This window comes from Marmota marmota, unplaced genomic scaffold, assembly GCF_001458135.2.
Source record: "Marmota marmota marmota unplaced genomic scaffold, marMar, whole genome shotgun sequence".
In the NCBI taxonomy this organism is placed as follows: domain Eukaryota; kingdom Metazoa; phylum Chordata; class Mammalia; order Rodentia; family Sciuridae; genus Marmota; species Marmota marmota.
This window is the reverse complement of record NW_026000211.1, coordinates 18,260,742-18,275,734: the sequence shown is the minus strand read 5'-3', so window position 1 is coordinate 18,275,734 and position 14,993 is coordinate 18,260,742. Positions and strand designations below refer to the sequence as shown.

General features: G+C 35.2%; 1 protein-coding gene across 1 annotated transcript in view; it reads left to right on the top strand.

Annotated features, from left to right (window-relative positions):
- Neil3 (nei like DNA glycosylase 3) overlaps positions 1-14,993 on the top strand; it is a 43,564-nt gene that overhangs the window by 8,553 nt on the left and 20,018 nt on the right. The window contains exons 2-4 of the mRNA XM_015486193.2: positions 3,450-3,577; positions 12,277-12,411; positions 12,693-12,906. Coding sequence (XP_015341679.1) covers positions 3,450-3,577; positions 12,277-12,411; positions 12,693-12,906 — 477 coding nt within the window. The remainder of the gene's footprint in view (positions 1-3,449; positions 3,578-12,276; positions 12,412-12,692; positions 12,907-14,993) is intronic.

Sequence of the window (14,993 nt, the reverse complement as noted above, 5' to 3'; positions counted from 1 at the left end):
CCATAACCCATAAATCAAATCTCTAATATTGCTCTTATTATCTGTGCTATGGCCACACTGGCCCACAGGATTCCAGGTCCTTCACACTGCCAATTCTGCCATTTCAGAATTATGGCTCTCTCTCTCAGCTCATGTAAAACTTGCTCAAATGCCAATTTCCCAATGAAATTGTGACTGCCCTTCCAAACTGCTCACTGTTTCCCCTCCCCAATCTTGATCTCTTTCTCATCTGGATTTCTTTTCAGATGTTCTGACATATTGTGTTCTTAAGTTTGTTGCCTTCTCTTCACCTGTTAGAAGATAACCTTCCTAAGGGTAGGATGAATTTAATTGTTTATTGACATCCTCAGCTTCTAGAACAAAACCTCACACACAGTAGAAAATCAATAAATTTTTCTAAAATGAATTAATCTAATTAAACAGCAATGAATTATTTGTGTGATTTACTAGGGCTTGACCCAGGGGCACTGTACCACTGAAAACTATATTTCTAACCCTTTTTATTTTTAATTTTGAGACAGGGTCATGCTAAGTTCCTGAGGCTGGCCTTGAATTTTCGATCCTCCTGGCTCAGCCTCCCAGGTCGCTGGGATTACAGGCATATGCTACCATACTTGGTTTTGATCCATTTTTAATGGGAAAGATTGTGGTCAGAGAATGTCTGTATTGTAGACACAGTCAAGTAAATAACATGAACTGTTATAGCTATTGGCTTCTAGAGATTTTATTAAAATGATGTACAGTCTTATCTGTTGTTAATTTAGTAATGAGACAGTTGGGACTCAATTTACTGTTTTAGTAGGTGTTGTGACAGCACTGTTTATTTCAGGGGTACCTTATCTGTCTCTTTGAAAGGGATCATCCTAAAACATGGTAAAGTCAGAACTAAGTAGAGGAAAGCAGGTCTGGGCAGGAAGCCAGCAAGCAGTGAGAGCAAACTAGTCATGTGGTTTTCCATCTTGGGAGGAAGGGAAGAGGGGCAGTCAGGTGTAGGGCTGGATGATCATGTAACAGCTGAAAGAAAACTTTTTAATCAGCCAATCAGATATGGGATAGATGTTGAGTTTGTGATGTGAACTGGAAAACTAAAAGACTAAAGGAAAATAAAACACAATGATAAAAGTAGTAGCTAATTCCCTTCTAACCAAGGACTAAGGAAAGCTATGTGTGAGTGTGAATGTGTGTATGTGTGTGGAGGGGGCGGGGTGGGGGGAAGGTGGCTACACATACTAAAAATGGTAAAATTCATCTCACAGTCTTTTCTGGGAGCCCTGACAGAAGCTGAAGGGCATGATTAAAACCACTTGCTAATAAATAATATTGGGGGAGGCTAAAAAGTTGCTGACATTGTAGCGGTAGAGAAACAAGATTCTGAGCTATTAATTCATAAATCAATGTAGAAGACCTTCAATCTAAGGTCCCCAAAATATAAAACTTCATCTTATACCAAGGCAAAGTTTACTTATGGTAGATCAGTACCAACTCTGTATAATCATTTTATAAGTGTCCTGTTTAGTTTTATAAGGACTTTGTGCATGCTAATTGGTTGTCATGGAAACCTACCTTGAAACCTGCTGTTGTAATCTATACCTGGCTTGAAGTGTATGTTAAGTGGCTTAAAGTCCCTTGTGAGGCAGAAAAGCATCATGACTCTTGTTGCTTCTCAAGTCAGGGCTCTAACAGGTTCATTTATAGAAGCAAGGCAGATGTGGAATTATGTTTTCCCTCACCAAATACTCAGCCTGCCTTGCCAGTGTTTGGTGTTCATTGATGGGCTCTCAAGTTCATGAGAGAAAGAGAAATCAGAGGCAGAAGTTCTGAGGATATGCTAGACTCCCCCACAGATTCTTATGATTTGAGCAGAAATGGAAGGCTGCCACTTTTAATTATTCTTGCATAGTTACTGGCCATTGTAAACCTGTGATTAATTCTACAGTACTTATGCAAAGGAGGGATACAAAGCCCTTTAAAGTTCCCTGAACTTTAGGCAGCTGGAAAATTCTGGCATTGGTGTCACTATTATAGTCCCGAGTAGGTTTGTGGAAGAATAATGTTTACTCTCAGTCTTTAAATATATATAATCAGCCTGTTATCTCTCTGAATTAAACACTATCTATCATCATATCTTTTTTTTAACAAGGGCTGACCTTATAAAAATAAGGAACAGAGTAGATATATCACCTCAAGCACATACAATAGCAGTTGCTTTTAAACCAAAAGATTGAGAATTCCTGAGCAATATCATTCCACCTTAAGCTAAGGAATAGTCATGACTTTCTTCTAGGCTCTCTATCCAAAGCTCTTTTATAATAACCTCCTTGACATTGCCCTCACCCCTTCCTACCTTCCACGATTTCATTTAGAATCTTCAGGATTCTTAGGCCCATTGAGAAAAAGGGTAAAGAAGTTAAGAGATGAGGATTTCCTTGGATAAAGAGTTAATGTATGGATATATTTACATGAACAAGTTTTTGTATAGTAGCTATAAATTTATAAGTTTTAAATTTTGAATGAATATTAAATGTTTTTAAAACATAGCTAAATCATAAAAAGTTATATACAGAACACTGGTATACATATGCCCTATTAAGACATGAACAATATCTAAGCTAAATCCCATTCCTGTCCTTCCTCCATAGAAGAACTTATATTTTATATTTATGTTTATAATTTCCTTGATTTTATTATAGTATTCAGTACATATATTGTAACCCTCACAATATATTGTTTGGTTTTGCAAGACTGACAGAGAAAAGTGAAAGTGAGTTTATTTCCCCTTCATTTTTAACATTGTGGTTAAAGTGAGGTAGGTGTCCAATTAGATTACCCTTCTCAGGAGACCTGTGGCATAAAGCTGTGGACACTGAAGCTGTCACATTCCTTAGGTCTAATGATTGCCCTTATGGCAAAGCTGGCTTCAGGCCTCTGCTTACCTTGTTTGCAAGGTTCTCTCCTACTTTTATTTCGCTTTCAGCTCCTTATGATTCCTTGCTTGCTTCAGAATTCATCAGTGCTATTAAAAATACTTTGTTTTCGTATTTTACATCACTTTGGCGGTGTTTATTCAAATATTCTGTCTGAGAACTTGGCTGTTCTTCTGGAAATGGAAGACTCTATATTTCACTTGCTGGTTTTACAACATTCACATTGTTTTCCTGTGCTTTATTTTCATATACACACATCTATATGATCCTGGAAGAAACTCCTTTTGATTGTCTGCCAATTACCGTTTTTCACTTAATGTTTTTGGCCGCTCTCTTTAAATGACTGCATAGTAATTTGACAAAATGTATGTAAACAGCTGATTACATTACTTGACTTGTTGGAACTTATTCTTCTCATTGGAATGCACCTGGGTATGAAGTAATATAAATACATTTAAGAATTAAATGATAATTTTGTTTAGAGTTCATACACGTGTGTGCATTTATGTGTATATTTTCTTCTAGGCTGTTGCACTGAATAGTAATAAAAATTCCAGACAGAATTTTTTGCGACTGTTTAATGGATGTGTTTACAGTGGTGTGGAAACTTTGGGGAAGGAGCTGTTTATGTACTTTGGCCCAAAAGCTTTACGGTAAGATAAACCTGTACAATACATCTTATCACTCTTATTTAAAGGATGTGTAGAAGGCTTTTCTTACAGTTTGCCAGGTGTCACATTTAATCATGTAGAAAGTACTCTATGTTTAAGAGAGCTCTAATATAAGAGGTTGAGATTCTATCTTGGAAAGCAATAAGCAGAAGAAGAATAAATTGTGATGTCATCATTACTTGGAGGCTAGTCAATTTATTTCTTTTAAAAAAATGGATAGGCTAGCAGGGCTTCCCAAGATGCATTAGTGCAGCACATCTCTGTTTTGCTATTCTCCAAATTCCCTGCACTGCTATCTCCCCTCTTGTCATCAAATGTTCATTGCATTCAGTAGCATCAGTTATTTATATTTGTGACAGGCCCTACTTTGGCTTAAATGTATCACTAGATTTTTTTGTATTTTTCTGTCTTTCTTCTTTTTCTGAAACCTTCAACAGAACTTGGGAACTTATTGAATTCAAAAACTTTCTCAGAAATAACAGGTTCTCCATTGTTTCAGAGTTCTTATGGAATTTCATGGCTACTGTGTTGGCAAAGGATAAGCAGTCTACTGCTTGATTAACTTAAAGATGAAAAGTGTCAAAATGTATGTAATTGCAATGCATGGTCACCTACTTAATTTTTGCAGGAAAATGAAAAAGGTCTATGAGTTAATATGTCTATTGAATCTAAGTCCGTCTTTTCTGGATTTAGCCTAAGCTATTGCAAACTATAAAGATGGGTCCTGCTTCCTTAAATCCTCTTTAGTGTTTTTTTTTTTTTTTTTAAGGTATTGAACTGTTATCACCTTCTTTAAAGAAAAGAGTTGTTATTAGACCCTGTACTTTTAACTGAAGGTGAATAAAGCTTACAAAGAGATGGTGTGACTCTATGATTGTTATTTATTGCATCTCATCTACCACATATTTAGAGTACTTCAGGTTGATGTAATTGCTTTTCCTTTGAGGTGTTCTCTCTTCATTGTCAGCAGCTGCTGTCCTTGGACAACATTGTCACTTCATAGTTTTTCTTAGTCTGGGATTGATAACATCAGCATATGCCTACTGGTTCATGCAGTAATGATATATTGCAGGTTACATTACTGCTGTTGTAGATTGATGTGATTGAAAACCCTTAGCTCTGGACAGAGTAGGACACAATGGAATCCATGCACCATAGTTGAAAACATTGATATGTTATTGATTCTCTGATGGTAGGTGCAGATTTATTTCTGTAAGATGAAAAGGAGGCTTTATCAAGTGTTCTCCACCAGACTGATAAGGAAGGAATCATTTCTCAGGGCAGAGCTGTCAGTAAGTGTCCCATGAAGTTCCAAACAAGGGCAATCACTTCCTCAAACTACATGAACGGAGTACCATCCCTGGAGAGTACCTATCTCCAGATAAGGATAGGAAGAGAATGCAATGGTTTGCCTCTGGTTTCCTGCAACCTTAACAGCTATTTTATGTAACAATTCAAGGTCAGTGGCAGATCAGCTGTTGGAATCTAAACTCAACAACTTAAAATCAACTGAATCCCCTTTCATAACATAACATAAGCTTAAAACCTGTGCTCCCAACCTATGCTTCTTAGGGGAATGGATGACTGTCAAGTAAATGTGATCCTTTTGTGAGGCTGCAGGTCTGTGAGCCTGACAGAGAAATTTAGTGTTCATTTATTACTTATTTTCTACCCAGAACACAGGTCTGCATTTTAGAGAGCATGTAGCAGGAAACATGCTTACAGATTTCTTACAGTTTTCCCTTAATACCAAGCTTTTCATGATGAAAATTGCCCATGGATTTTAATCATAAGATATGTGTATTTCAATGTGCAGGCTGTGAATCCTCTGGGATTCATTTGTTTATAAAGTAGAATACAGGTGCAGTCCACTCTAAGGAAATCTGCCATGTAAAAATCCATACTTCAGAAAAATACAAATTAGAATGTGATTGCTTCTGTTAGCAGATGAGGTATCTAAGTATTCATAATAGTGCCATAGAATACTAAAAATTATTTTATACACATTTATTTTATGGGCACAGTTGTGGTGTTAGTAGTTTCTATACTTTTTTGGGATGAGGGTAGGTACCAGGGACTGAACTCAGGGGTGCTTAACCACTGACTAACTTAGTGCCTCGCCATTGCTGAGGCCGGATTTGAACTCTCCGTCCACCTCCCACAGCTTCCCAAGCTGCTGAGATTATAGGCATACACCACCGCACTCGGCTTTCCTGTTTTTGAACAGTAACTCTTCAGCTAAAGCAAGGCAAAAATCATTTTCAATTTTTTGTTATAAACATAACAAACACTAGAATAAACTGAAAAAGTATACAATAATGCATTCAGGATTCCACTGCCAAATATAATCTTTATTGACTTTGGACACATATATTGCCGGTACAATGAACATATATCTATATGTCTACTCATCTAGACCTACCAACTCTGCAAGCTGTTATTTTTCAATCAAAATGGATACAGCTGTTACATTTTGGCCTATTATTTTATAAGATATTTTTAATGAATATCTCTCCAAAATACTTTTGTAATTTTGTGATTTATAATGGATTATAATTTAGTATTCATACTCAAACCAGAAGCTATACCTGAAATATTTTGTAGGCTTTGCCATTCTAGATAAACTTTATACTTAATCACTTTTGTAGTTCATTGAAGTTTAAATGGTATGAACCTTTAATATGATATGCGAGAGATGATACAACAATTCTTAGTTTGCTAAGATGTCTTTATGAGACCTATCATAAACTAATTATAAAAGGGTTTTATAGCTTAGATATATTTTTTGTAATCTGTTAAATAACTTTTTAGGAAGGACTGAAGTGTGATAAAGATTCTAAATTAAATACTTTAGGGTAATAAATACCTTCTCTGTGCCACTTGTACACTTTGCCTATTCTCAGTGATTTTTTTATGGTTGTCCTTTATTAGATTGGAAAAGTTTCCTTTTATTTCTGCTTTGTTGAAAATTTAAATCATGAATGAATATTACATTTTTTTCAAGTATTTTTTCTGCATGTATTATGATCAGTACATGGCTGTTCTTGTTTGTTTCTATGGTATTTTAGTCAGCTTTTTCACCATTGTGACTAAAAGATATGACCAGAATAATTGTAGAGGAGGAAAAGTTTATTTGAGGGCTCATGGTTTCAAAGGTCTCAATCCACAGACAGCAGACTTCATTCCTTAGAGTTCAAGATGAGGATGAACAAACATCATGGCAGAAAATTATGGTAGAGGGAAGCAACTCATATGGCGATCAGGAAGCAGAGAGAGAGTCTCCACTCTTCAGATACAAAATATATCCCCCATAGCCACACTCCCAATGAACCACTTCCTCTAGTCAAACCCCACCTGCCTCCAGTTACCACTCAGTTAATCTCATTAAGGATTAATTCACTGATTAGGTTAAGGCTATAACCCAATCATTTCTCCTCTGAACCTTCTTGAATTGTTTCACACAAGAGCTTTTGGGGAACACCTCACATCCACACTGTACTATATGCTGAATTATACTGTTTGATTTTTGAATTTTGAATTTTGAATGACTTGCATTCTCAGGACACATTCTACCTTTTTATGATATATTACCCTTTCTATATTTTGCTGGATTTATTTTATTGAGGACTTTTGCAGTTGTCTTCATGAGCAATATTGGCCTGTGGATTTATTTTCTTCTCAGTATCTTTGTCTAATTTTGGCTGGTCTCCAAATGAATTGGGAATTTTCCCCTCCTGATTTTCTCAAAGAGCATGTGGAGATCTAATATTGGTACAGTATTAAATGTTCTAATGTATTTGGAGGCCCAGGAAGAAAACAGAAGAAGTAATGACCAAGAATTGTACAGAATTAATGAAGATGTGGAACAAGGTCAAATGGTCTAACATACTTTTAACTAGAATTGCAAAAGAAAGAAATAATTGGGCAGAAGACATCTTTTGAAGAGTTCAGTGACCTGAAATTTTCCTTATCCAATCCTGGACTCAAAAACTCAAAAGAACTTCAAATAAAAACAAATATCTCTCACATATACCCAACCAACGTGCTAAAAACCAAAGATCAAAAGAAATCCAGGAAGCAACCAGATAAAAATAAACATCATATACAAAAGAACAAAGTTAAAAAACACATTAGACTTCTCATCAGAAACTCCGCAAGACAGAACAACCTCTTTAAATTGCCGAATAGACAATAAGCCTTTCAACTGAGAATTCTAAGCCCACTGAAAATATCTGTTAAGAATGAAGGTACAATAAAAACTTTCAAACAAACAGACACACACACACACACACACACACACAAATAAAGAAAGATAAGAGAATCCAACACCAGCAGACCTGTAACACAGAAAAGTAAAAGGAAGTCTATCTCACATAAAGAATACAGTCATGAGTTGAATTTGAGTCCACAGACAGAAAGCAAAAGGGAAATTGGAGACTTTGGAGTAAACACTAAGGATATTTTTCATGTCTAAAGAATACCTGTCTTTTTGTTTGGATAATTTCTGTTCATCTATTTTCAAGTTTGTGTGTTTTCCTCTGCTGTGTGAAGTCTACTGATCTGCTCCTTAAAGGAATTCTGTTTTTTATTTCTCTGACAGGAATTTCTCATCTCTTCATGTGCCTTTATACTAGATCATCTCATATATTAATCACTAATATATTAATGACTGATATATAAAAAAGGGTTGTCTATAATGCATATCTTAATTTTAATTTAATGTTACTCTTTCACTACATGTCTCATAGTTCCAACATTTGGGACATTTTTTTAATCTATTTCCAGTGACTGTGTTATCTCTTGATATTGGATTTTTCAGTGTGTGCGTGTGGTATAGACATTTGTATTCTTTGAATCCCAGACAGAATGTACAGAAAAACAAGAGCAGAATCCCAGAAATTACTTCTAGAAGAAACTGAATCCCAGAATGCCTCTTCTGTCAGCTCATTAGTTTGGGAAACTGAGTGGATCTCCTAAGGAGTTGGTGGAACTTGGTTTGGGTTTTGGTGGGCTGTCATTGCCTCCTGAAGTTCACCAAGGACTTCAAAGCTCCAGCTGCTTCTGCTGCTCAGTGTGTTGTTTCTCTGCATTTCTGCCCTGCTCCCAGCTCTCAACAGATCCTGCATATTCCTGTCACGTAGGGAGTCTCTCTACTCTTGCCACTTCCTTAGTGGAGACTACTGTTGATTGTTACTCAGTGAGAGGCTCATGGTTGTGACCATGGAGGTTCTTATTTCTTTTGGATGAGCATGAGTCTTGGTCAGGTCCTGTACATGTGTGTGTAAGGGTTGCAGTTTTCTAGTAGTTACTGTCCCTTTTCTCATAAACTCTACCTTACCTCTGTTTGTGTGCTTGGGTCCTAAAGTTTCCTACCTCTTTCTCAGTGGAAGCAAATTTTTCTTCAATAATTGCAAGATTCTGTGTCAACGTTGATTTCCTGTCTCACCCCTAAGGACAGGTGGCTTTTGCTTCCCCCTCACTCTCACCAGAGAATCATCTTTGCCTGGGCCAGGTTGCAGGAGTTTCCTATTCTGCCCCTTTGCAGACTGCTGAAACTTGTAAAATCAGTAAAAAACTTGTAAATTGATTATATGAGCAGTGGAGATGTCCTGGCAGCTTTTTCTTTCTACCTCTCCTTTTGCTACAGCAGCTTAAGACTTTCTAAGACTTCGTATTAGAGAAGTGTTCAAGAAGCAGACAGAACTTCATAAAGGCAGGTGTCATGCCACAAAAAGGCAGCTCTTTCAGGTCTCCTGCCCAGACTCTTCCTCCTCTTGCCCATCTCAGCAATGGATGCCATGAGTGCAGACTCTCTTGTGGGACTCGGGGATTCTGAACTGTCATGCTTGCTCACACTCAGTATGTTTCCTTACCCCTTTTCAGGGTGGTCTTTTCTTCCTATGTCCTGCCATAGATATAATAATTTGTGTTTTCTGACTTTCTTCACAATGGGACTTGTCATTTTGGAATTTTGCCTACCTGATTGACTTGCAACCTCATGTTTGTTATAGATTTCAGTAAATGTTTGGCTTTGTAAATAATGTAAGTTTTCCTCTCCGTGTTTGGGTGGAGCTATGTTTACTTCTGTATCCTAAATAAAAGTAAAACTCACTTTTTTCATCATCACATGGTTAAAACCCTATCTTTTAACAATCTTTTTAGAATGTTTACCACAGGTTTTATATGTTTATGCTTAACATTCTTTATTATCTTTAGGACACTTCTGACCACTTGCTAATTTTACTAAGCAACTGCCTTATTTGCAAGGTGTGGTTGTTATTGACATGAACTGTGACAGTGCTATTGTCTATGCTGTTTTGTGTACTTCATAATGTTCAGACTATTCCGGTAATGATAGCCTAGAAGAGAGTGATGTTTGAAATAGGATCAGGGCTTTTTTATCAATTTGTTTTAGGAGGCTATTTCTAGCAGAGATTTTCTTACTATCATTTCAGTTTTAGTTTGGGCATAATTTTATGTTACAGCTTTGACTACAAATGACAAAAATACAGTGCAAACAAGTTTGATAATTACTTATTGTAAGAATATGGAGTATCTATGAAAGCTGAAGATAATACAGATGGGTTGAGGGAGAACTAGAAGCAAAGACTGAAAGCTATTAGGACTCTCTTCATTTCTTGAGTCTGTTCCTCACTAAATCTGTTGTAGACTTCTTCTCTGAAGACAGGTCTTCCTTGGCTTCTCTGGTACCCATTCCCACATGGAAATATTCCCACAGACAGCTCCCATCGTAGCTTTTCCAAAACTAAGAAGAAACTGATCTCTATGTGTCTAAAATCCATGAATCCAGCTTAAGACAGGAGCTCATTACTTAATTGTATCAAAGTCACAGGATCAGAGGAAGGGCTAGAGAGACCAGTTCAGGTTTGGCTTAAAACCCACCCTTGGGCCAGACAACTTCAGTTGGTAGACAGAATTACATTATGCAGAGTCTCCTGTGACCTTTGGATGGGATGTAGGAACAGCGAAGTTATGAGGATCTGGGAATATTTTTCTTAACTAGGTTAATTAAATATAGGAAATACTGAAAACCAAATGAAACTTAAAAATCTCATTCTTGTCTATGGACCTATGTACTGGTTTATAAAAACTAATATATCAGTTGTTAAAACAATGTAGATACTTACTATGTCTTGAAAATTTTCATGATACTGATATATTCTTAGTCTAAGATAAAAGGTAATTAACACAACACTAAACATAAAATTTGTTATCAGGGCTTCATTATTATAACATTTGGCTATTTAATAAAATAAAAATATAAGATAAAAATGTTATTTTTATGCACATTTTTCCCTCAAATTGAACAGGTTTACAAGAAAAAAGGCACATTTACTTTATTTACAGTTCTTATTGAGGCTTTTCGTGCATTTGAATTGGGTCTTAACCTTTGAAATTTTTGATGTGGATGTGGTTTCATTATGGAAAGTGATTTAGAATCCACTTTATGAGGCATACAGCTGAAAAGATTTTAGATATGATGGCTTCTGGGCATGACAGTTGCACACCTTTCACTGGGGCTGAACCTCCATAAGCTAAATTATGGAGTACTTACAGGCACACATTTTTCCTGTCAAGAACTATGGGGCATGTAAAATGCATTTATGATTGATAGTAGGGCACACAGAGTTTAAAACCCACATTTTTAAAGTTAGACTGGTTAACCTTGTACAATACTATAACATGGTGCTTTGGAATTAGAAGCACAGAGCAGTAACATTTGCTGCCAAAAGAACCATATTTATTAACTCAACAAAGCTACAAGAAGATGGATTTGAAAGGCAGAACACAGTATTTCATCTTGAGAATCATTTTTGATCTTCATCATCAGAGGCCTCACAAAACCACTTCTTTTTTTTTTTCTTATGTTACTGGACATGCTAATCAATCCTATAAAATCTGAAAGGTTATGAATTTTTCATCACTGCATTGTAACTTTAAAGTTAACCGTAAATATTTATAAATCCCTTCTTCCCAATACATGTAAAGGTAAAAGAAAATGAAAAGAATTGAAGACAATAGCATTTTCACTTGTGTTCTCTCTCTCTCTCTCTCTCTCTCTCTCTCTCTCTCTCTCTCTCTCTCTCTCTCTCTCTCCTTTCTGTTGCTCTTTCTCTTTTCTTTATATACAAGATTTTGCAAGAAATTGTTTCATTGCTCAGCGCAAAGCAATGGGAAAGAAAAATATCTTAAACTGTAAATCTTATTTTGCAGTAGGTAAACATTTCCAATCCACTGTGGCTAGAAAAAGGGAATTTGAATGTTAGTGACTTTGTAGAATTTATAAACACAAACTATTGGCATTTTAAATTTAGCTTTATCTCAAGCCTTTGAATCAGAAAACAAGAGATGCTAGACTGTTCTATGAATAAAAGATATTTCATCTGATAAGAAGGACAGGAGTATGTTTTCTTGGGCTTATTGTTGGGACCTTGTTATTCTCTAGGAACTTATGTGTAGGTTGAAACACTGTCACATCTTCTAGCTTTATAAGGATACAAAGCTATAAGGAAAAAATATATAATATTAGTGACAATATTTTGCCCTTTAAAAGTGCCCATGATGACTAACATTTATTTTATTTTATTCCAAAAAACATGAAGGGGAAAGTTTGATGCATGATAGATTTCTATTTAAAAATGGGTTTGACTTTGTTTCAGGATTCATTTTGGAATGAAAGGTTCCATCATGATTAATCCACTTGAGTGTAAAAGAAAAAATGGTGTTTCTCCTGTTTTTGAAGTGCAACTCACCAAAGATTTGATTTGTTTCTTTGACTCATCTGTAGAACTCAGGTAAAAAATAAAATAAAAATACTTACCTGCAAAACTATGGAGCTTAGATTTACGGTTTACTTTGGGTCATCACCTGTGTTTTTAAGTAGTTTATATTTGATGAAACCTCATGATAAAGAAGGCTTCAAATAGAATAATTTGTTAGGGTCTTCATTGTTCACCCAAATAACCCTTGTGCCATGATTATCATAAAGTGTTTATATCAAAGCTTATTTTTAAATGACACTGTAAAATTATAAGCCAGTCTTAACAATTAATGTGTTTTTTATTCCTTTTTATAGGAACTCAATGGAAAGCCAACAGAAAATAAGAATGATGGCAGAATTAGACATATGTTCACCTAAATTTAGTTTCTCAAGAGCAGAAAGTGAAGTTAAAAAACAGACAGGTCGGATGCTATGTGATGTGTTACTGGATCAAAGAGTGTTGCCTGGGGTAGGCAACATCATCAAAAATGAAGCACTCTTTGACAGTGGTCTCCATCCAGCTGTTAAAGTAAATTTTAAGTATTTTTAAAATTGCATATTTTTTTAAAATACTATTAAGGGACCCATGTGGAACACTTACACTTGGGTTGCAGTAGCACATTCTCCTCATACTTCAGGTGTCCTTCAAGTCTTGGGTCATGTCCAGTTCTCTTTGTAACCAAATCTGACCACCTCCTTAAAACTGCAGTGTGCATCTCCTTCTCCTGCTTAACTCTCTCAATCTTCCTTAACTTGCTTTGCTTTTTATTTTTTCTTCACCATGTATTTCTCTCAAACACAATATATTTACTTATTACATTTATTATTCAACAAATCTGCCTTGTACTAACCAGAATGTAATCTCTGATTAGGACAAGTCTGCTTTGTTCAGGAATGTATCCATGTATCTAGGACACAGTTGCTGACATTTGATGGGCTTAGAGTGAATTTTGTAGAATATGTAAATCATTTAAGCTCACAACTTTCTTTTTCTATCTGGCATATTCAGCACATACTCTACACATACTCATGTATTCGTACTTATATGTGTTGGTGAAGATAGAAAATGTAGTTTCAGTAGAATGATAAGAATGGAATTCAGATGACAGGGACTAAGCAATGAGTGATCAGTGAGCAAGTGGAAACAAAATACAGAGTTCTTGTTCCTTCTAGTAGCTTAGATTAACATGAAGAGAAAAATATTACACTGCTAGAAGAGAATACCAGGATAGGGATGGATCTAGTTTTTGTTTTTCTATATCTGGAGAGATTTGAACCCATTTCTAAATTGGGATAAAAAAGAACTGGCAGAGAGAAATGCTAAAACTATAGAAAGAGGATGCTGGTCAATAATAGAGCAAGGTTGTGAAAGTTCAGAGAGATTGGAACTCAAACTTCTCACTTAGAAGTCAGAGAGATTGGAATGCATGTGTTTCAGTTTCCAGAGAAGAATTCTGCATTAGAACTTTATCCAGTTCTGTTACTACTTAAATTATTTGTAACTCTATTAATTAAATCATTTCTATCAACTGTTATTTTTACATAATAATTAATTCTGTTAACTAAACTATTTTATATAAGTCCAAAGTCACCTTTTTGTTTTATACAGATACATTCTAGATGGTTTGGTAAAATCCAAATCAGTAGGAATAGTTTTAAAAGAAACCAGGTAGTGATAATTTTAGATTAAGTTCTGTTTTTTGACACTAGGCACAAATTAGTTCAATGTGGCAATAATGAAAAAAATTTTAAGCAGAAGGAGCTGTTTTAAATCACACAGATCTCAATGGAAAATGTTAAGAACAAAGGGTATTGTGATGAACTGAGAATTTGCTTTTTATCTTACATCCAGCCAGGCATTCTCTTAGTAAAAGTCCATTACCCATAATTCCTGTGGGTTTAAAACTTACTGGCATTTCTGAAGTTTAGTTATTCAGAGTATAGACATAATTATTGAAATAGTACAGGTATGCATACAAAGGTTTGTCTTAATATGTTTTTAGATATGGTAAGGAGTAAATATTTTTAAAATGTATAAATTTTAAATTTAAAAAATGAGGAACATTTATAATACTTTTGGAAGATTATGTTGATTAGACAATTTTCATTTTTATAATCACTGATAATTTTTTTGTGTGTGTGTGTGTATGTGTGCATATTGTGTATTCAGGCACATACAACAAGAGTAAGGTATCAGAATTTCTTTTGGATTTACTATTGAAAGCACATGTACCAAATGAAAATTAATTCTGCATTGGTAACACTGAGATTAATGCCATTTTATCACACAAAAAACCATTCTCCAGTAAGGTCTATCTGAGTTATTCCATGTGTCAACAGTACTTTGATATTAATGCATGTATATAAATTCATATCTTTTTAAAACCTATTATGACTTTGATGGTCACCTACTCCTATGCCTAGTTTTCCTTCCTCCTTTCTTTCTTTCTTCCTTTTAAATTTTCAGTTTTTCAAATCCAGCAAGGCTTTGCAAGTAGCTGAGAGAAAATGTTGGGACTTTGAAGATGTCTGATAAGAACATTCAATAAATACTTGAATTTAGAATTAAAACACATTGGGATAATAAATCAATACCACTATCAAGTAAAAATAAAG